The sequence below is a fragment of the Hyla sarda genome, chromosome 10 (assembly GCF_029499605.1).
Source record: "Hyla sarda isolate aHylSar1 chromosome 10, aHylSar1.hap1, whole genome shotgun sequence".
Lineage (NCBI taxonomy): Eukaryota > Metazoa > Chordata > Amphibia > Anura > Hylidae > Hyla > Hyla sarda.
Window position 1 is genome coordinate 127,825,050 of NC_079198.1, and position 21,681 is coordinate 127,846,730.

The 21,681-nt window shown below is 46.2% G+C and overlaps 1 protein-coding gene across 3 annotated transcripts in view; it reads left to right on the plus strand.

Annotated features, from left to right (window-relative positions):
* The window catches only part of LOC130293588 (receptor-type guanylate cyclase gcy-9-like), a 32,180-nt gene that overhangs the window by 7,721 nt on the left and 2,778 nt on the right, over positions 1-21,681 (plus strand). The window contains exons 3-8 of one of the 3 annotated variants that reach the window (XM_056542441.1): positions 1,585-2,674; positions 7,328-7,462; positions 11,526-11,700; positions 16,195-16,293; positions 19,496-19,587; positions 21,419-21,556. In XM_056542441.1, coding sequence (XP_056398416.1) covers positions 1,585-2,674; positions 7,328-7,462; positions 11,526-11,700; positions 16,195-16,293; positions 19,496-19,587; positions 21,419-21,556 — 1,729 coding nt within the window. Of the gene's footprint in view, positions 1-1,584; positions 2,675-7,327; positions 7,463-11,525; positions 11,701-16,194; positions 16,294-19,468; positions 19,588-21,418; positions 21,557-21,681 lie in introns of all 3 variants that reach the window. The other 2 variants (XM_056542442.1, XM_056542443.1) reach the window with 2 other exon arrangements.

The following is a 21,681-nucleotide window of genomic DNA, read 5'->3' on the forward strand; positions in this document are numbered from 1 at the left end:
TCCTCCACACCATCACACCTCCTCCTCCACACCAGCACACCTCCTCCTCCACACCATCACACCTCCTCCTCCACACCATCACACCTGTGAAGTGAAAACCATTTCAGGTGACTACCTCTTGAATCTCAACAAGAGAATGCCAAGAGTGTGCAAAGCAGTAATCAAAGCAAAAGGAAGAACCTAGAATATGACATATTTTCAGTTGTTTCACACTTTTTTGTTATGTCTATAATTCCACATGTGTTAATTCATAGTTTTGATGCCTTCAGTGCGAATCTACAATATTCATAGTCATGAAAATAAAGAAAACTCTGAATGAGAAGGTGTCCAAACTTTTGCTCTGTACTGTGTATATATATATATATATATATATATATATATATATATAAATAAATAAAATTCGATTTAAGTAGTTAATCTGTTTTCCCTTAGTCTTGTCAGCAGCACAAGCTTCCCTCCCTTTTCTTTTTTTCTTTTCTTTTATTACTTTATAAACTACTCAATGGGTACAGGGTATGGGGAGCATATATAGACACAGTGGGGAGGAGCATTACAGTCATTGGCCTCATTATAGCTTTATTTCTCAATAAAAATTCCATAGGGATCAAGTTAACCCGTTATTGTGCTGCTGACGAGACGCTAGGTAAAGATATATATAATTTTTTGTAATATTTAATGTAAAAAAAAAAAATTATTTATAATAAATATATTAATATATTATATAGATAGATAAATAAATGTATCTTATAACTAAACAAAATAAATATGTTTATAAATATTATATATCATAAATGTATTATAAATATATTATAAACAAAGAAAAAAATAACTCTATATTATAAATAAAGAAAAAAAAGAGAAGAAAATTAAATGTGTGTGTATATATATATATATATATATATATTTTTTTTTATTTATATATTTTTTTTATATATATGTTTTTTTTGTTTTTTAACTATAAAGCCAAAAAAATTAGTTTGAGGTAAAATATGAAAAGAAAGTAATGCAGAAATGCACAAAAAACAATATCTATTGCTACTTTTGTTATCTTTATTAAAAAAATAAAATAAAATGCTTAGAGCAGTGTTTCCCAATCAGGGTGCCTCCAGCTGTTGCAAAACTACAACTCCCAGCATGCCCGGACAGCCGTTGGCTGTCCGGGCATGCTGGGAGTTGTAGTTTTGCAACAGCTGGAGGCACCCTAGTTGGGAAACACTGGTTTAAATTATTAACTTGCATAATACTGTTTGCTTACATAGTTTATTGCAGTATTCCCCAACCTGTAGCACTACAACTCCCATCATATCCTTGGCTCTTTTTTATATTACCTTACTAAAGTATTCCCCAACTTGTGTGCCTCCAGCTGTTGCAACATGACAACTCCCAGTGTGCCAGTGCATGATGGGTTTTGTAGCTATGCAAGTAATGGGAATACTGTTTAGTGTATGAACAGTATGCAATAAACGTCACAGCTCCCCCTAGTGGTGACTGTAGGCAGCCAGAATTACATTACGTATGTGGCGGTGTTTTTTGTACAGTTATCAGAAAACATCACAATATTGCATATTCCCTCTCACGATTCAGATGTGCGCCCCCGTGCTCCCTCGGAAGCGGTCGGACCGTCAGAAGGATCCTGGCAGCCTGTCTGGTCTCTCTGATCACCCTCCTCGGCTCTGTCTCCATTGACTTACACGACTGTATAAAGGAATGGAGGAACACCAGGATCGCTCTTCAAGCCTTCTCCTCCTGTACTGTTCTTACCGCCATACGGTTCTTAGAACTTCTCCGAGACCAGAGAAAATTCTGCTGTTGGGACGACTTCAACTCTACCGACATACACACCATCTTAGTCCGCAAGATGCACTTACTGTGCGGGGAGTCTCAAGAACTACATCACGAGGACTTGAGATGCCTGGAAGAAGCCAACGTACGTCCCGTCTGTGACTTATTCCTAGACAAGGTTATAGTCAAGCTTGTGAATCAGTCCGACGTTGGTCACTTGTTCTCGATGGTCACCGACCAGTTATTCGGTGACCTAAGTGAGTCCGTCAATCTGAATATGGTAAAGAAGAACCCGGAGTGGGCAGACATGTTGTCTCTTCACCTTCTGATGAGAGTCACCGAGGACCTTCATCTCATGGACCATTCTAGTCCACTGCCATCTCCTGACCTTTCACCTTTCCTGTATCAGGTGACTATGAAACTGAACTACGCCCTGTTCTTATCGGATACCATGAAGACGTGCTGGGCGCACAATAACAATATGTCAGTCTACTTGGGTCACTTCCAGGACGTGTCTTTTGTGAGGCCACTATGTACAAACTCTTCAAGGTGCGCTAATCCGGGACTGTCCACCGGCCTGACGTCCATACAAAAATGTTTATTTTGGGAAGGTTTCGAGAAACTCAGGAATAAGTCGAAAGAGACGTTGTCTACGCTCAGTTTGAAGGTGACGCTCCTGAGCGTGTCTTGTCTCATATACCCCATCGTTCTGGTTTCGTTTAAGCAGATGACGGAGTGGATACAGAACTACGCCAGGAGCCTCAAGGAGAGGACGGAAGATCTGAAAAAGGAGAGACGCTTGGCGGAGGATCTGCTCCATCAGATGCTGCCCAAATCTGTAGCCAAGCAGCTGAGGAAGAATAAGCATGTGGAGGCCGAAAGCTTCGATCAGGTTGGTCTACAGCCGGTAGGGAGGCCACCTGGTGGGTATTTATATATTAAAGATAGCAGCAATGCAATGGCCGGTATATATCCAACCAATCCCCAACTCCCGGAATGTTCCATCAAATACTATACCAGTGTTTTCCAACCAGAGCGCCTCCAGCTATATAGTCCAACATGCTGGGAGTTGTAGTTTTGCAACAGCTGCAGACACTCCTGGTTGGGAAACCAAAGTGCCCTCAACTGTTGCAAAGTGCCCTCAGCTGTTGCAAAACTACAACTCCCAGCAAGTAGTTTTGCAACAGCTGGAGAAACTCCTGGTTGGGAAACACTGACCTATACTATATACTACTATAAAGTCCAACATGCTGGGAGTTGTAGTTTTGCAACAGCTGGAGAAACTCCTGGTTGGGAAACACTGTCCTATACTACATACTACTATAAAGTCCAACATGCTGGGAGTTGTAGTTTTGCAACAGCTGCAGACACTCCTGGTTGGGAAACCAAAGTGCCCTCAGCTGTTGCAAAACTACAACTCGCAGCAAGCCCGGACAGCCTTTGCTGGGAGTTGTAGTTTTGCAACAGCTGGAGACACTCCTGGTTGGGAAACACTGACCTATACTATATACTACTATATAGTCCAACATGCTGGGAGTTGTAGTTTTGCAACAGCTGGAGGCACCCCTGGTTGGGAAACACTGATCTATACTATATACTACTATATAGTCCAACATGCTGGGAGTTGTAGTTTTGCAACAGCTGGAGGCACCCCTGGTTGGGAAACACTGACCTATACTATATAGTCCAACATGCTGGGAGTTGTAGTTTTGCAACAGCTGGAGACACTCCTGGTTGGGAAACACTGACCTGTACTATATACTACTATAAAGTCCAACATGCTGGGAGTTGTAGTTTTACAACAGCTGGAGGCACCTCTGGTTGGGAAACACTGACCTATACTATATACTACTATATAGTCCAACATGCTGGGAGTTGTAGTTTTCATTTGGGGCAGCTGCTGAGCCACAGGCTGTATCAGGGCATGCTGGGAGTTGTAATTAGTAACTGTATACTAACTGCACCTCCTGAATTTGCTATAAAAAATAAAAAATAAAGTGATCAAAAAGTTACATCAAAACACAAATAGGGCGCAAAAGGTGAGCCCTCATCCAGGCCCGTATAAGGAGAAATAAAAAAGTTATAGGGGTCAGAATAGGACAAAATTTCCACCACATATTTGTTTCCTGTGATGTCACGCATATATAATTAATTGCATTAAATTATGCAAATTAGCATGGCCAGAATTTTTTTGCAAGCTGAACTACAAGTCCCAGGTTGTTTTGAATGCTTGTGTTCCCTAATACACAACACAGTTTGCCTCTATTACAGCTTAATCAGTCTGAGATTGGATTTAAAAAAAAAAAGATTATTTATTATTATTATAATTTTTTTTTATCTCAGACAACCCCTCTATGGGGTAAGGCTGTTAAAGGGGTAAAAACTTTTTTTTTTTTTTTATCAACTGGTGCCAGAAAGTTAAACAGATTTGTAAATCACTTCTATTAAAAAATCTTAAACCTTTCAGTACTTATTAGCTGCTGAATACTACAGAGGAAATTCTTTCTTTTTGGAACACAGAGCTCTCTGCTGACATCATGACCACAGTGCTCACTGCTGACATCTCTGTCCATTTTAAGAACTGTCCAGAGTAGGAGAAAATCCCCATAGCAAACATATGCTGCTCTGGACAGTCCCTAAAATGGACAGAGATGTCAGCAGAGAGCACTGTGCTCGTGATGTCAGCAGAGAGCACTGTGTTCCAAAAAGAAAAGAATTTCCTCTGCAGTATTCAGTACTGGAAGGATTAAGATTTTTTAATAGAAGTGATTTACAAATCTGTTTAACTTTAAAGGGGTACTCCGCCCCTGGCATCTTATCCCCTATCCAAAGGATAGGGGATGAGATGTTAGATCGCCGCAGTCCCGCTGCTGGGGACCCTGGGGATCCCTGCTGCGGCACCCCGCCATCATTACTGCACAGAGCGAGTTCGCTCTGTGCGTAATGACGGGCGATACAGGGGCCGGAGCAGTGTGACTTCAATGCTCCGCCCCTCATGACATCACGGCCCGACCCCTTAATGCAAGTCTATGGCAGGGGGCGTGACGACCGCCGCGCCCCCTCCACTAGACTTGTATTGACGGGGGCGGGCCGTGACGTCACGAGGGGCGGAGCCGTGACGTAACGATGCTCCGGACCCTGTATCGCCCGTCATTACGTGCAGAGCGATCTCACTCTGCGCAGTAATGATGGTGGGGTGCTGTAGCAGCGATCCTCGGGGTCCCCAGCAGCGGGACCGTGGTGATCTGACATCTTATCCCCTATCCTTTGGATAGAGGATAAGATGTCTAGGGGCGGAGTACCCCTTTAAGGTAACTCTGATGCAGTGGTAATGATTTTTTTTATCAACTGTAACTTTTCGCAAATTTTGCAAAAAAATACACCAGCCCAGACTTTGCTTTTAGGTGTATGTAAAGAGTGAAATTTCTGAAAATGTGACCTGCACAAAATGTATAAAATGCCCTGCGACCATTTGATAAATTGCGTGCTCCTACACATTACCAGCACACAAAAAAGGTGAAAAAAAAAGCTTCACCTACACCCACAATGATAAATGCCCCTATATTCTTCTATAAACAGCGGTGCCCTGTGCCAGTGACATGTGACATAGTGTCATATCCTGGTAGCCATTGGCAGCCGCTCAGCAAACACGTCCTGCTAATCCTGGGCTCATCTGCGCCAACATTTCTTATGCAATTGCAGAGTGAAAATGGGGATTGGAATTATGGAAAAAAATATCCAAGATTTACTTTACTGGAATGAGAATAATCTAGTTAAATGGGTTTTCTAGCACTTAAAGGGGTACTCCGTCCCTGGCATCTTATCCCCTATCCAAAGGATAGGGGATAAGATGTTAGATTGCCGCTGCTGGGGACCCCGAGGATCGCTGCTGCAGCACCCTGCCATCATTACTGCGCAGAGCGCGATCGCTCTGCACGTAATGACGGGAAATACAGGGGCCGGAACATCGTTACGTCACGGCTCCGCCCCTTGTGACGTCACGGCCCGCCCCCATCAATACAAGTCTATGGGAATGGGGCGTGGCGGTCATCACGCCCCTTGCCATTGACTTGCATTAAGGGGACGGACCGTGATGTCATGAGGGGCGGAGCCGTGACGTCACGCTGCTCCGTCCCCCGTATCACCCGTCATTACGCACAGAGCGAATTCGCTCTGTGCAGTAATGATGGCAGGGTGCTGCAGCAGCGATCCTCGGGGTCCCCAGCAGCGGGACCACGGCGATCTGACATCTTATCCCCTATCCTTTGGATAGGGGATAAGATGCCAGGGGCGGAGTACCCCTTTAAAGGGGTTATCTGGGAAAAAACTTATATCTCAACTGGCTCCAGAGAGATAAACAGATTTGTAAATTACTTCTTTTTTTTTTTTTTTATCCTTTCAGTACTTATGAGCTGCTGAAGTTGAGTTGTTCTTTTCTGTCTAAGTGCTCTCTGATGACACCTGTCTCGGGAACTGTCCAGAGTAGAAGCAAATCCCCGTAGAAAACCTCTTCTACTCTGTGCAGTTCCCGAGACAAGCAGAGATGTCAGCAGAGAGCACCCTCAGAGAACAACTCAACTTCAGCAGCTGATAATTCTTGGAAGGATTAAGATTTTTCTTTTTAATAGAAGTAATTTACAAATCTGTTTAACTTTCTGGAGCCAGTTGATTATATATATATATATAAAGTTTTTTTTTGGAATACCCCTAGGAGATCTGGAGTTGTGCCTGGATAAACAATGAACATTCAGCTCATCAGATCTGATAGACGTGACGGAGGAGATTCATCAAGACCTGTGCTGAGGAAAAGTTGCCCAGTTGCCCATAGCAACCAATCAGATCGCTCCTTTCATTTTCTCAGAGGCCTTTTCAAAAATGAAAGTAGCGATCTGATTGGTTGCTATGGGCAACTCAGCAACTTTTCCTCTGCACAGGTCTTGATGAATCTCCCCCATTGTGTCTAGAGAGCGGCGTTATTATTATACAGCGACAAATCCTATCTGGGCCGCCATTGTCTTCATAATTGCCGGCAATTAGAGGTGATGACGTGCTCCCGGATCTTCGCTCCTTGATCTTCATAAAGAGCAATCATTACCATAGAGCAGTGTTTCCCAACCAGTACGCCTCCAGCTGTTGCACAACTACAACTCCCAGCATGCCTGGACAGCCAACGGCTGTCCAGGCATGCTGGGAGTTGTAGTCTTGCAACAGCTGGAGGCACCCTGGTTGGGAAACACTGCCATAGATGCTCATAGATTTTCTTCCGACCCTAACATGGTTATATGTGTTTCTAGGAAAGCGGAGTGCGAATGATAAGAAACAGGAGTCTACAGGAATGACCACCCAACTTTCCTAGATTCCTGAATTGCAATGCTTCATGCTAGGAAGCAGTGGATTTATCCTTGTATAACCAAGGTCTTCAGGAAAGTTGTGTGAGAGCCCTTATGGGAGCTATGGCCATACCCAGCTTTCCTACAAGCAGATATTGCTCTTATTCCAACCCTGTGTAGTAATAATAATAGTATTTCCCATCTGTCCCTTCCAGGTTACTATCTTCTTTTCAGATATCGTGGGGTTCACTTCGATTTCCGCTTCCTGCACCCCTCTACAGGTCGTGGAAATGCTGAACAACTTGTACATCTGCTTTGACAGTAGGATAGAGTCCTACAATGTGTATAAGGTGGGTATGAACCAAATTAATGGGGATCTTGTTGACATTAAAGGTTTTGTCCAGCAAAAGAAATAAACTGTGTATGGTGTCAAAAAGTTCTAGTATATTGGTTATTAGCCATAGTGTACACATCTCTCTATATCAGCTGACCTGTCTGACTTGTAGCTGTGACATCCTGTCACACTCTCTAAATGCTGAGCTCCCGTAACTGCTCCCCCCTCTCCTCCTGTCTGCTCAGGACAAGACCAGTGATGTGAAAAGAGGGAGCTTGCATTACTGCAACCTGTTCTGATGGAAACTAATGTGACTAAGAAAGGCTTCCTGCTGCCTTATCTAATGAGTCACAAAGCTAATGATGCCAGCTCCTCCTTCACATCACTGGTCTTGTCCTGAGCAGACAGGAAAGGAGGGGAGGTGGGACCCCCCTAACCCCCCCCCCCCACCACCACCACCACCACCACTACCATCACACCATTGTGGGACAAGCTTTCCCTGCAGGTAGCTTTAAGTGACCCATCCCTCTCTGGTGGCATCATGGTTCCCCCCTCCCCTCCTAGATTAATTTCCCCCGTCACATTCTGAACATCCCTGTGTCCCAAAAGATCTTTTTCGGGACACAAGGATGTCCCGGTTACCTTTCTGCGGGCTCTGTTAACTTTAAAAGCGCAGGGGCCGACAGGAGGTAGCACAGGCAGGGATGTCACTGACTTCCCGTGCGCGCGCCCATAGAAACGGAGCGGAGCAGCTAGGAGGAGGACGTGCGCATGGTAAGTTACCAGCGGCACGTCATCTTCGGTGCTCCGACAACCGAAGTGGCGCAGTACACAGACATACAGCCTACAGCAATACACTGTATATGGCTGGAGGCTGTATGTCTGTGGGGGTCACTGCCTACCTAATGTGGGGGAACTATACTGCCAACCTAATGTGGGGGAACTAAAACCTAATGTGTGGGGGAACTTTATTGCCAACTTAATGTGGGGAACTATAACCTAATGTGGGGGAACTATACTGCCAACCTAATGTGGGGGAACTATACTGCCAACCTAATGTGGGGGGAACTATGCTGACAACCTAATGTGTGGGGGGGGGGGGGAACTATGCTGACAACCTAATGTGGGGGGAACTATGCTGACAACCTAATGTGGGAGGAACTATGCTGACAACCTAATGTGGGGGTTACTATGCTGACAACCTAATGTGGGGGGAACTATGCTGACAACCTAATGTGGGAAAACTATGCTGCCTACTTAGTTTGGGAGGAATTATGCTGCTTACCTAGTGTGGAGGAACTATGCTGCCTACCTAGTATGGAGGAACTATGCAGCCTACCTAGTGTGGGGGGAACTTTGCTGCCAACCTAGTGTGGGGGGAACTATACTGCTAACCTAATGTGGGGGAACATACTGCCAACCTAATGTAGGGGAACTATACTGCCAACCTAATGTGGGGGGGGGGGGGGGGAACTATATTGCCAGCCTAATGTGGGGGAAACTATACTTACAACCTAATGTGGGGGAACTATACTGCCAGCCTAATGTTGGGAGAACTTTACTGCCAGCCTAATGTGGGGGAACTATGCTGCCAACCTAATGTGGGGGTAACTATACTGCCAGCCCAATGTTGAGGGGAACTAAACTGCCAACCTAATATGGGGGGAACTATGCTGACATCCTAATATGGGGGGAACTATACTGCCAACCTAATGTGGGGGGAACTATTCTGCCAACCTAATGTGGGGAACTATGCTGACAACCTAATGTGGGGGGAACTATAATGCCAACCTAATGTGGGGGGAACTATACTGCCAACCTAATGTGGAGGGAACTATACTGCCAACCTAATGTGGGGGGAACTATACTGCCAACCTAATGTGGGGGGAACTATACTGCCAACCTAATGTGGGGGGAACTATACTGCCAACCTAATGTGGGGGAACTATGCTGACAACCTAATGTGGGGGAACTATGCTGACAACCTAATGTGGGGGGAACAATACTGCCAAACTAATGTGGGGGAAACTATGCTGACAACCTAATGTGGGGGGAACTATGCTGACAACCTAATGTGAGGGGAACTATGCTGACAACCTAATGTGGGAGGAACTATGCTGACAACCTAATGTGGGGGGAACTATGCTGACAACCTAATGTGGGGGGAACTATGCTGACAACCTAATGTGGGAAAACTATGCTGCCTACCTAGTTTGGGAGGAATTATGCTGCCTACCTAGTGTGGAGGAACTATGCTGCCTACCTAGTATGGGGGAACTATGCTGCCTACCTAGTGTGGGGGGAACTATGCTGCCTACCTAGTGTGGGGGGAACTATGCTGCCTACCTAGTGTGGGGGGAACTATGCTGCCTACCTAGTGTGGTGGAACTATGCTGCCTACCTAGTGTGGTGGAACTATGCTGCCTACCTAGTGTGGGGAACAATGCTGCATACTTAAAGGGGTACTCCACTGCCCCAGTGTTCAGAAGATTTTGTTCCAAACGCTGGGTGCGGGCTTCAGGGGTCGTGACATCACGGCACACTCCCTCAGTGCAAGTCTATGGGAGGGGGCGTGTCAACCCCCCGCACGAAACACTGATAGTGCCCCTCCCGAGACTAGACTCTGGATCCGCCACTTCCCCTCCCTCAACCCTGGGCTAAGCGGTTGTGTAATTAAGTGACTTGGAAGAAGAAAACCATGGATCTCTAAAACAAGAGATGCAAGTGAAGCTTCGAGTTTGGGGGTTCAGCAGCTTTGGCTTGAAGGGTCACTTTTAGAGGAGTCATATTGGAAAGTTGAAAAAATCCCCTCTATCTAATACCCTAGTCATATCTTCCCTATAATTGTATCTGTATTGAAACATTTGTAGCATTATATTTTGAGAGTATATACCAGTGTTTCCCAACCAGGGTGCTTCCAGCTGTTGCAAAAACCACAACTACCTACTGCCCAGACAGCCTATGGCTATCCAGGCTTGCTGGGAGTTTTCTGTGATGTCCCAGTACGGGATATGTTCCTACAGTCCTGTCAGGTTGAGTCCCTGTATGTCCTCAGGGCTCTCCTGTAGTGTTCCCCCATAATGTGTATAAGTTATATACTAAGGGTAAATAATCTCTGATATGGTGACGGTCACATGATTGTTGGTCACATGTTCAAGTCATATGTTTTGTTACCCAGAGAGCACCAGGTGACCAGATAACCCGCAGCTAGCCTATGGGCTCCTTGCACAGCCCCCTTTATAAGGATCCTGAGGTCAAGTCCAGTCCAGACGTCTCAGGGTCAGTGTCCAGCACATCTGGAGGCCTCAACCTAAATTACAGCCACAAGTCAGTAAGTCAAGTCTTCTCTGTCTGCTGTCACTGTCTTCAGTCAAGTCAAGTCAGTTATAGTCAGCGTGGCTGCGCTAGAGTCTGTCAAATCACCGCAAGTCCCAGCAAGCTGCGAGGTCCCTCGTGTTACTGGTCACCTCTCTGGGAACCTTACTGCCCTGTAAAGACTGTTATATCTGTACAACTTCAGTAAAGCTGCCGCTAACTAGAGATGAGCGAACTTACAGTAAATTTGATTCGTCACGAACTTCTCGGCTCGGCAGTTGATAACATATCCTGCGTAAATTAGTTCAGCCTTCAGCTGCTCCGGTGGGCTGGAAAAGGTGGATACATTCCTAGGAAAGAGTCTCCTAGGACTGTATCCACCTTTTCCAGCCCATCAGAGCACCTGAAAGCTGAACTAATTTATGCAGGAAAAGTCATCAACTGCCGAGCCGAGAAGTTCGTGACGAATCGAATTTACTGTAAGTTCGCTCATCTCAACATGGCCTTGGACCATTATTTACCCCTGCCTAGGAGTAACGGGATAACCTTCGGGTGGTTACATAGTTAAACCATGCCCTGGCGTCACGAACACCTAGGCGTTAACACCATCCACCCCTGGGCAACACCATCTACCCCTACACCTCACATCGCACCCCTGTGGCTCACCACATTTCCTAACAGCTGGAGGCACCCTGGTTTCGAAACACTGGTATATAAGCAATGTATCCTATCTGTATAGAAAACTTTGTGTATTTTTGCCCCAGGTGGAAACAATTGGTGACGCTTATATGGTGGTTAGTGGGTTACCGGAGAGGAACGATGGAAAACACGCAGACGAAATCGCAAAAATGTCCCTGGACCTGGTGGCGGCCGTTCGGCAAGTGATCATTCCGCACATGCCAAGTGAGAGGCTGCAGCTGAGGGTTGGAATACACACCGGTATGTGTGATGGAAAAAACAAATGGACGGGGGCGGCTTTATAGTGTGAACGCTGATTTATGGGTCTGCAACGTGTTCACAGGACCCTGTCCAGCTCACTTAGATGGAAATGCTACTATCCAGTCCAGTGTTTCCCAGCCAGGGTGACTCCAGCTGTTGCAAAACTACAACTTCCAGCATGCCCGGACAGCCGTTGGCTGTCCGGGCATGCTGGAAGTTGTAGTTTTGCAACAGCTGGAGGCACCCTGGTTGGGGGAAAAAATAGCTGCATTCACACTTCAATTCATCATTATATCAGTGCATTGTGGGACCTCAAGAGTCAGGCTTGCAGAATCTTGAATTCAGCTTAGGATGTGAACAGAGTATAGGACAAATGTTACTAAATGTATGTAGATTTAAAGGGGTACTCCGGTGGAAAACATTATTATTATTATTATTATTATTTTAAATCGACTGGTGCCAGAAAGTTAAACAGATTTGTAAATGACTTCTATTAAAAAATCTTTACCCTTCCAGTACTTTTTAGCAGCTGTATAGTACAGCGGAAATTCTATTCTTTTTTAATTTCTTTTTTGTCATGTCCACAGTGCTCTCTGCTGACACCTCTGTCCGTGTCAGGAACTGTCCAGAGTAGGAGAAAATCCTCATAGCAAACCTATGCTGTTCTGGACAGTTCCTGACACGGACAGAGGTGTCAGCAGAGAGCACTGTGGTCAGACAGAAAAGGAATTCAAAAAGTAAAATAATTTCCTCTGTTGCATACAGCTGCTAAAAGGTACTGGAAGGGTAAAGATTTTTTTAATAGAAGTCATTTACAAATCTGTTTAACTTTCTGGCACCAGTTGATTTAAATAATAATAATAATAATAATGTTTTCCACCGGAGTACCCCTTTAAATCTACATATAATATTTAGTAACAATTGTCCTATCCTAAGTTATTTACAAATCTGTTTAACTTTCTGGCACCAGTTGTTTAAAAAAAATAAAAATAAAATTCCACTGGAGTACCCCTTTAAAGGGGGACTCCCGTGGAAAACTTTTTTTTTTTAAATCAACTGGTGCCAGAAAGTTAAACAGATTTGTAAATGACTTCTATAAAAAAAATCTTAATCCTTCCAGTACTTATTAGCTACTGAATACTACATAGGAAATTATTTTCTTTTCGGAACACAGAGCTCTCTGCTGACATCACGACCACAGTGCTCTCTGCTGACATCTCTGTCCATTTAGGAACTTAACTTACTGGCACCAGTTAATAAAAAATAAAAACATAAAAGTTTTCCACCAGAGTGCCCCTTTAAACTTTCCCCAAAAAAAAAAAAAAAAAATATTCTTTTTTCTGTCAGCTCTGAGCTTCTTTCTAGGAACCAATATATTTCTCTCATCTGGAGCTGTCACTTTAAGGGTTTTCTTGGTAGGACTATTATTTTTGAGCTATGGATGGTTTACCTATTATATTCTTGGCAGGCGAGTTGGCGGCGGTGGATACATTCGATATATTTGTGGTTTTATGATGTTTCCAGACCCCCCTTCCAGCTTAATCTCATACAGGTTCTATATCCAGCTGACGTTGCACTCATTTGCCTCATTGTTATATAAGAAGTTATACAATTCATTCTGAAAAATTTACAGACGCTTCCACTTATTTCACTATTTGTTATGTTGCTCCCTGTGCTAAAATGCAAAAAAGAGAAAAATAATTGTAAAAAAATTCCCTAGCGTTCGGCTCTTAATACTCCATAATGTGAAAACAGATTCATAGAAATTTTTGCTAATTTACTAATAAGGAAAACCCGAAAATTTGTCATGGACATAAGCATTCAGATTCTTTGCTATGACACTTAAAATTTAGCTCTGGCTCCTCCCATTTCTCTTGATCATCTGTGAGATGTTTCTTCACATTGACTTGAGTCACCTGTGTTCTGTAAGTCCCTGTCTATATAAGGTCTCACAGCTGACACTGTATATCAGAACAAAAAAAAAAAAAAGACAGGTCGTGAGGGGGGAAAGAATTGCCTGTAGAGCTCAGGGACAGGACTGTGTGGAGGAACATATCAGGAGAAGGACAAAATAATTGTGCTGCATTCAAAGCTGCCAGGAGAAAAGTGACCTCCATAATTCTGGAATAAATTAAGTCTTCAACAACCAGGACTCTTCCTAGAGATTCTGCCCAACCTAAGTATTCAGGGAGGAAGGACCTTGGTAAGATAGGTGACCAAGAAGCTAGTGGTCACTCTGACTGACTGAGAGTAAACTTTTTGGCCTAAATTCTAAGTATTATGTCTGGAGGAAACACGGCACTGCCCATCACCTGCCCAATACCATCCCTACAGTGATCATGGTGGGGGCAGCATCATGTCTGGAGGAAACCAGGCACTGCCCATCACCTGCCCAATACCATCCCTACAGTGATCATGGTGGGGGCAGCATCATGTCTGGGGGAAACCAGGCACTGCCCATCACCTGCCCAATACCATCTCTACAGTGATCATGGTGGGGGCAGCATCATGTCTGGAGGAAACCAGGCACTGCCCATCACCTGCCCAATACCATCCCTACAGTGATCATGGTGGGGGCAGCATCATGTCTGGAGGAAACCAGGCACTGCCCATCACCTGCCCAATACCATCCCTACAGTGATCATGGTGGGGGCAGCATCATGTCTGGGGGAAACCAGGCACTGCCCATCACCTGCCCAATACCATCCCTACAGTGATCATGGTGGGGGCAGCATCATGTCTGGAGGAAACCAGGCACTGCCCATCACCTGCCCAATACCATCCCTACAGTGATCATGGTGGGGGCAGCATCATGTCTGGAGGAAACCAGGCACTGCCCATCACCTGCCCAATACCATCCCTACAGTGATCATGTTGGGGGCAGCTTCATGTCTGGGGGAAACCAGGCACTGCCCATCACCTGCCCAATACCATCCCTACAGTAATCATGGTGGGGGCAGCATCATGTCTGGGGGAAACCAGGCACTGCCCATCACCTGCCCAATACCATCTCTACAGTGATCATGGTGGGGGCAGCATCATGTCTGGGGGAAACCAGGTACTGTCCATCACCTGCCCAATACCATCCCTACAGTGATCATGGTGGGGGCAGCATCATGTCTGGAGGAAACCAGGCACTGCCCATCACCTGCCCAATACCATCCCTACAGTGATCATGGTGGGGGCAGCATCATGTCTGGAGGAAACCAGGCACTGCCCATCACCTGCCCAATACCATCCCTACAGTGATCATGGTGGGGGCAGCATCATGTCTGGGGGAAACCAGGCACTGCCCATCACCTGCCCAATACCATCCCTACAGTGATCATGGTGGGGGCAGCATCATGTCTGGAGGAAACCAGGCACTGCCCATCACCTGCCCAATACCATCCCTACAGTGATCATGGTGGGGGCAGCATCATGTCTGGAGGAAACCAGGCACTGCCCATCACCTGCCCAATACCATCCCTACAGTGATCATGGTGGGGGCAGCTTCATGTCTGGGGGAAACCAGGCACTGCCCATCACCTGCCCAATACCATCCCTACAGTAATCATGGTGGGGGCAGCATCATGTCTGGGGGAAACCAGGCACTGCCCATCACCTGCCCAATACCATCCCTACAGTGATCATGGTGGGGGCAGCATCATGTCTGGGGGAAACCAGGCACTGCCCATCACCTGCCCAATACCATCCCAACAGTGATCATGGTGGGGGCAGCATCATGTCTGGGGGAAACCAGGCACTGCCCATCACCTGCCCAATACCATCCCTACAGTGATCATGGTGGGGGCAGCATCATGTCTGGAGGAAACCAGGCACTGCCCATCACCTGCCCAATACCATCTCTACAGTGATCATGGTGGGGGCAGCATCATGTCTGGAGGAGACCAGGCACTGCCCATCACCTGTCCAATACCATCCCTACAGTGATCATGGTGGGGGCAGCATCATGTCTGGAGGAAACCAGGCACTGCCCATCACCTGCCCAATACCATCCCTACAGTGATCATGGTGGGGGCAGCATCATGTCTGGGGGAAACCAGGCACTGCCCATCACCTGCTCAATACCATCCCTACAGTGATCATGGTGGGGGCAGCCACCACGCCCCCTCCCATAGACTTGCATTGAGGGGTGTGGTGTGACATCACTAGGGGGCGTGTGCATGATGTCACGACCCTCGCTGACTGCACCCAGCGTTCAGAACAAAATGCTCCGGACGCTGGGGCAGTGGAGTACTCCTTTAATATGGGATTTCTTACTCTACTTGGAACCATTGGGATGATCACTGGTTGTCCCTAAAACAGGTACAATTTAAATCCATCCTGAGAGGGTCCTTAAATGAGCCGCAGACACCATACAGTAGTGCTTTTAAATCATGGCCTTTGAAAGAGGTGTGGCTAGAATAGAAGGGGCGTGGCCTGTTTGCTGCAGTTACTATATTGCCCATTCCATAGAGGGAGAAGATAATGGAGGTCTGACTGTTGTTGCAGGACCCTGTGTTGCTGGAGTTGTTGGATACAAGATGCCGCGCTACTGCCTGTTTGGCGACACAGTGAACACCGCCTCCCGGATGGAATCTACAAGCTTACGTATGTATTATGTCTATACTGTCGCTGGGGAAATCATCAGACTTTTACCATGTGTAAAATGCTGTAAAAATTCTACGTGTGAACACAGCCCAAAGACATGAACTCTTTATAAAACACCCCAATTGTGATTATTGGTCAAATCACTTTCTCCTCATGGCACTTTGGGTCAGAAAATGCATGAAAACTGCGCAGGGTGTGATTGAGATTACCTGGGTGATCTCCAGCACCAGCTGCCTAATTAGATGACAAGGTGCAGTAATCAGACGCCTTATCCTCAGCAAGCAAATTCATAGGAGATGTAGGTTGCATTATAGAACCTACATCATTGTGCGTCTGTAAAACCAAAATAGAGCCAATCCCATGCCTGCCACGTCAGCAAAAAGTGGTAAGCACATGGTAGCTCTACATTCTCTAATAATAGGCTTTTTTGCACTCTTTAAAGGGTAGCTCCCACCATCATGATTTTTTTTTTCTGTCCCTGCCTATTGCCCTTCTATCCCTAACACCCTCCCTGCCTTTATTTATTTTTTTTACTATTTTTAAAATGGCATTTAGTCTGCCTGGTAGTGTGCTCACTACCAGGCAGACTTCCCCAGCAGGCACCACGTCACTGATGCCTGCTGGGGGGGACTTCCGCCCTTAGTTCTCCCAACAGGGTGCCTCCAGCTTTTTCACCACTACAACTCCCAGCATGCCCTGACATCTATTGACTGTCAGGGCATGCTGGGAGTTGTAGTGGTAAAACAACTGGAGGCACCCAGGACAGGAGTTTCATGGGGGAAGGAGTGAGCCAGGAGCCGATGCGGGAGGGACGGGTGCGGGGGAGACTCTTCCTGCCGCTCGGTAAGTAAACCCAAACAACCCCCATCCCCCCCCCCCCCCCGTACCTTGCAGCAGCGCCCCCCATCCTCCCCCGTACCTTGCAGCAGCGCCCCCCATCCCGCTCGTACCTTGCAGCAGCGCCCCCCATCCCCCCGCACCTTGCAGCAGCTCCCCCCATCCCCCCCGTACCTTGGAGCAGCACTCCCCGCACCTTGCTGTAGCAGCCAACCCCCCGCGCCGCCCGCATCTTGCAGCAGGGCCGTCGGCGAGTGCGGGAAGCCGATGCGGAGCCCTGGCTGTTACTGCGCCTGCGCAAAATTTCGACTGATGCCCTGCCGGAATCAGTCGGAATTTTGCAGTGACGTCACTCCGCACTGCATTCGGCCACTAGGAGGGCGCCCCCTAGTGGCCGAATTTCAAATTGCTTTTAAAATGTTTTAAAGCATTTTTTTAAATAAAAGTATATTAGAGATATGTTGTAGAACTTGAGTACTACAACATATCTAAAATTATTTTTCATGACAGTGCCCATTTAAGTGTGGTGTCCCAGCACCGGGGGCTGTCCTGTGGGCTGCGGATCTCCCCTGGCATGCCTGCTGCTCCTGTGTTTTGTCCCACTGTTCTATTGGGGGATGGGGGGTGCTTCGGATGCTGGCTAACTTTATTGCAGCTGACAGAGCAGTGCCCCCATCATGAAGGCGCTCTAGGCAGCAGCCTATTTTGCCTATAGGCAGAACCAGCCCTGAGGCCTGGTGTGACCGGGACCAATGCAAAACTACAACTCCCGGAATGTTGTATCATAACCTATACCAGATTTTCCCAACCAGAGCGCCTCCAGCTGTTGCAAAACAACAACTCTCAGCATGCCCGGACAGCCGTTGGCTGTCCGGGCATGCTGGGAGTTGTAGTTTTGCAATAGCTGGAGCACCCTGGTTGGAAAACACTGCATTAAAGGGGTACTCCGGTGGAAAACTTTTTTTTTTTTTTTTAAATGAACTGATGCCAGAAAGTTAAACAGATTTGTACATTACAATGTGAATTCAAGTAGAACAGACCTGGTTGTACTTCCACAATTTTGTATTTTGATCTAATTGCTTCTCAGCATAAATTAAAAAACTAACAAGTTGTTATTATACATTTTGATCAAAAAGTACAAGCCCACTCGCCACGTCAAGGCCACCTAGTCAGTGGGTCCCTAACGTCCCTAGCATAAAATGGCGTAGCACTGGGCGGCGACCACCACCGCCGCAACACCAATGCCCACAGGGGGAACGACCCACTGGCAGAGCGGCCCCAATGCCACTCAAACCAATCCCTGGGCCGCGCCCCCCACAGGCACTGTGCCACGGCAGCAACGGACGCCACACAGCACAACACCAGTGTGAACAGGGTGTAAAAGCTCACTTACCATGTTCTCCCAGTCAAACTGGGAGGCTGCTAGAAAAGAAAAGGCCCATGTGTAGCTAACTACTACTTATATAGGGTTGGGCTGAGGGGGTGGGGCGATTTGTGAATGACTTCTATTAAAAAAAATCTTTACCCTTCCAGTAACTTTTAGCAGCTGTATGCTACAGAGGAAATTATTTTCTTTTTGAATTTCTTTTTTTTTGTCTTGTCCACAGTGCTCTCTGCTGACACCTGATGCCCGTATCAGGAACTGTCCAGAGCAGGAGAAAATCCTCATAGCAAACCTATGCTGCTCTGGACACTTCCTGACACGGGTAGAGTGCACTGTGGACAAGACAAAAAAGAAATTTGAAAAGAAAAGAATTTCCTCTGTAGCATACAGCTGCTAACAAGTACTGGAAGGGTAAACATTTTTTAATAAAAGTAATTTACAAATCTGTTCAACTTTCTGGCACCAGTTGATTTAAAGGGGTATTCCAGGAAAAAACTTTTTTTATATATATATCAACTGGCTCCAGAAAGTTAAACAGATTTGTAAATTACTTCTATTAAAAAATCTTAATCCTTTCAGTACTTATGAGCTTCTGAAGATAAGGTTGTTCTTTTCTGTCTAAGTCCTCTCTGATGACACCTGTCTCGGGAAACGCCCAGTTTAGAAGCAAATCCCCATAGCAAACCTCTTCTAAACCGAGCGGTTCCCGAGACAGGTGTCATCAGAGAGCACTTAGACAGAAAAGAACAACCTTAACTTCAGAAGCTCATAAGTACTGAAAGGATTAAGACTTTTTTTTATTGAAGTAATTTACAAATCTGATTAACTTTCTGGAGCCAGTTTATATATATATATAAAAAAAAAATTCCCTGGAATACCCCTTTAAAAAAAATTTTTTCCCATCAGAGTACCCCTTTAACTTGTTAGTCCTTGACATTTTGCTGTATTCACCAGACCAATGCCCGTGTCTATATCTTGTAGCTCAGAAGATTCACATCAGTTCTGCCACCTACCAGGTCCTGCTCATCGACAACGCTTACGAAATCGAGCCCCGCGGGGAGATTGAAGTGAAGGTAATTGGGATATCTTGGTACTGACAGCTGTCAGTTCCGGACTCGCGGCCATAATATACTGTTGCGGAAGTGGCCTTAGAGATACAGGATTTCAAAAGATGACAACTAAAGATCCATCTCCTCTGCTGCGCAGAATTGCATCCCCCCTTTTTCGTCTTCCGCCTTGACCATAAAGGTGTCAGTCCTCACAAAATGCTATGTTCACATGGCGGAATCTCCATGCGGAGTTCTGCCAGAAATTCCACCGTAATTTACTGCCTGTTGATTTCAACGGGATTCCACATTTAGAATGCGGATTTCCTGCGGCGGGCATTCCGCTGCGGCAATTCTGTCTTCTGAAAAAATAGTCTATGGCAGAATCCCATTGAAATCAATAGGGCTTGAATTTCGGCAGAAATCTGTGCCCTGAAAATACAGAAATTCCACCGGAATTCCGGCAGCATTCCGCAATGCCATTCAGCAAGCTTTGCAGAAATTCCCCGGGCGGATTACCTGCAGATTTTCCGCTGCGCATCTGCTGTGAAAAATCTGCAGCAAATTTTGCTACCACTGACTTCAATGGGTCAGCAGAAAATCCGCAATAGAGGCAGATTTGCTAATTTTTCTTCGGACCCATTAAAGTCAATGGTAGGAAAATCTGCTGTGGCAGCGGAAAATCTGCAGGTAATCTGCCCGGTGTGTTTTACATATGCTTATTTTCTGCTGCAGATCTGCTGCAGATTTGCTTTGAACTCAATGGGCTGCAAAATCTGCAACAGCAAATCTGCAGCACAAATACGATCATGTGAACGCACCCTAAGGGTCCGTTCACACAACCGGGCCCACAGCGTATTTTACGCTGCAGATCCGCCGCTGAAGGACCGCTGCAATGTGGCTTTACATGTGCCTTCTTCGAGCAGGCACACTGCGATGTGCAAGTTGCCGCGCATGCGCAGTATACTTGCACACATCGCAGCCGCTCCTCCTGCTCCCTGACCTAGGCCGAGAGCAGCCGCGATGTGCAAGTATACTGCGACTCGCACATTGCAGTGTGTCTGCTCATAGCAGCATATTGCCGCTCGGAGCAGGCACATCTAAAGGCACCATACAGCGATCCTTCAGCGGGGGATCTGCAGCGTAAAATACGCTCTGGGTCCGGTCGTGTGAACGTACCCTTAGGGTGCGTTCACATGTGCGTATTTGTGCTGCAGATTTGCTGTTGCAGATTTAGCAGATTCTGAACGTAAGCTAAGGCTGGAATTCTATTTGTGAACTTGGAGGCTCAGGATGAACAGAGATATATAGGGTATGTTCACACGGCAGAATGTCCATGCGGAATTCCACCGGAATATTCTGCACGGACATTCTGCTGCAGCAGAGTCACATTCATTTTAATGGGATTCTGCTGCACTTATTATGATTTCGGTGTCCGCAGAAAGAACGGACATGTCTTTTCTTTCTGCGGATTCTGCCCAAAAATGCATTGCCGTCTATGAGACAGCACATTTCTGAGCGGTCCTAGCGCCCGCTGGATCATGCAAATGTGCGGAATGTTTGCCCGTGTTCTCCGTGCTGACATTCTGTACATTTTCGGCCGTGTGAACTCCATACATCAAAACCTGCACTGATTAAAAGTGGAGCAGTTGCCCATGGCAACCAATCAGATCGCTTCTTTAATTTCTAAAATTGCCTCTGAAAGCTGATCTGATTGGTTGCTATGGGCAACTGCTCCACTTTTTATCAGTGCAGGTTTTGATAAGTCTTCCCCATTGACCCTGTTTCGAATGCCGGATTTGCAGCAGGACGAAGAAAAAAAACAAATGTACATAGAATAATTGGATTTATATTTCAGGGCAAAGGGAAAATGAAGACCTATTGGCTCATTGGAAACAAGAACTACAGTGTGCAGAATGACAGTCTGGTCTGCCACTGGAACCCCGAAATCTCCAGGCGGAAGAAGATGGAGAGCAGCCTGGGGTCCGGACTCCAGGTGAGATATCTCTGACTATACATTCTCCTCGGCAGCACATATTATAATTTTTTTTTGCATATATAATGCAGCATAAGCTTTTACTAGAGAATAATGTGGAGGTTCTTGAGTATGCCTTGTGCTAA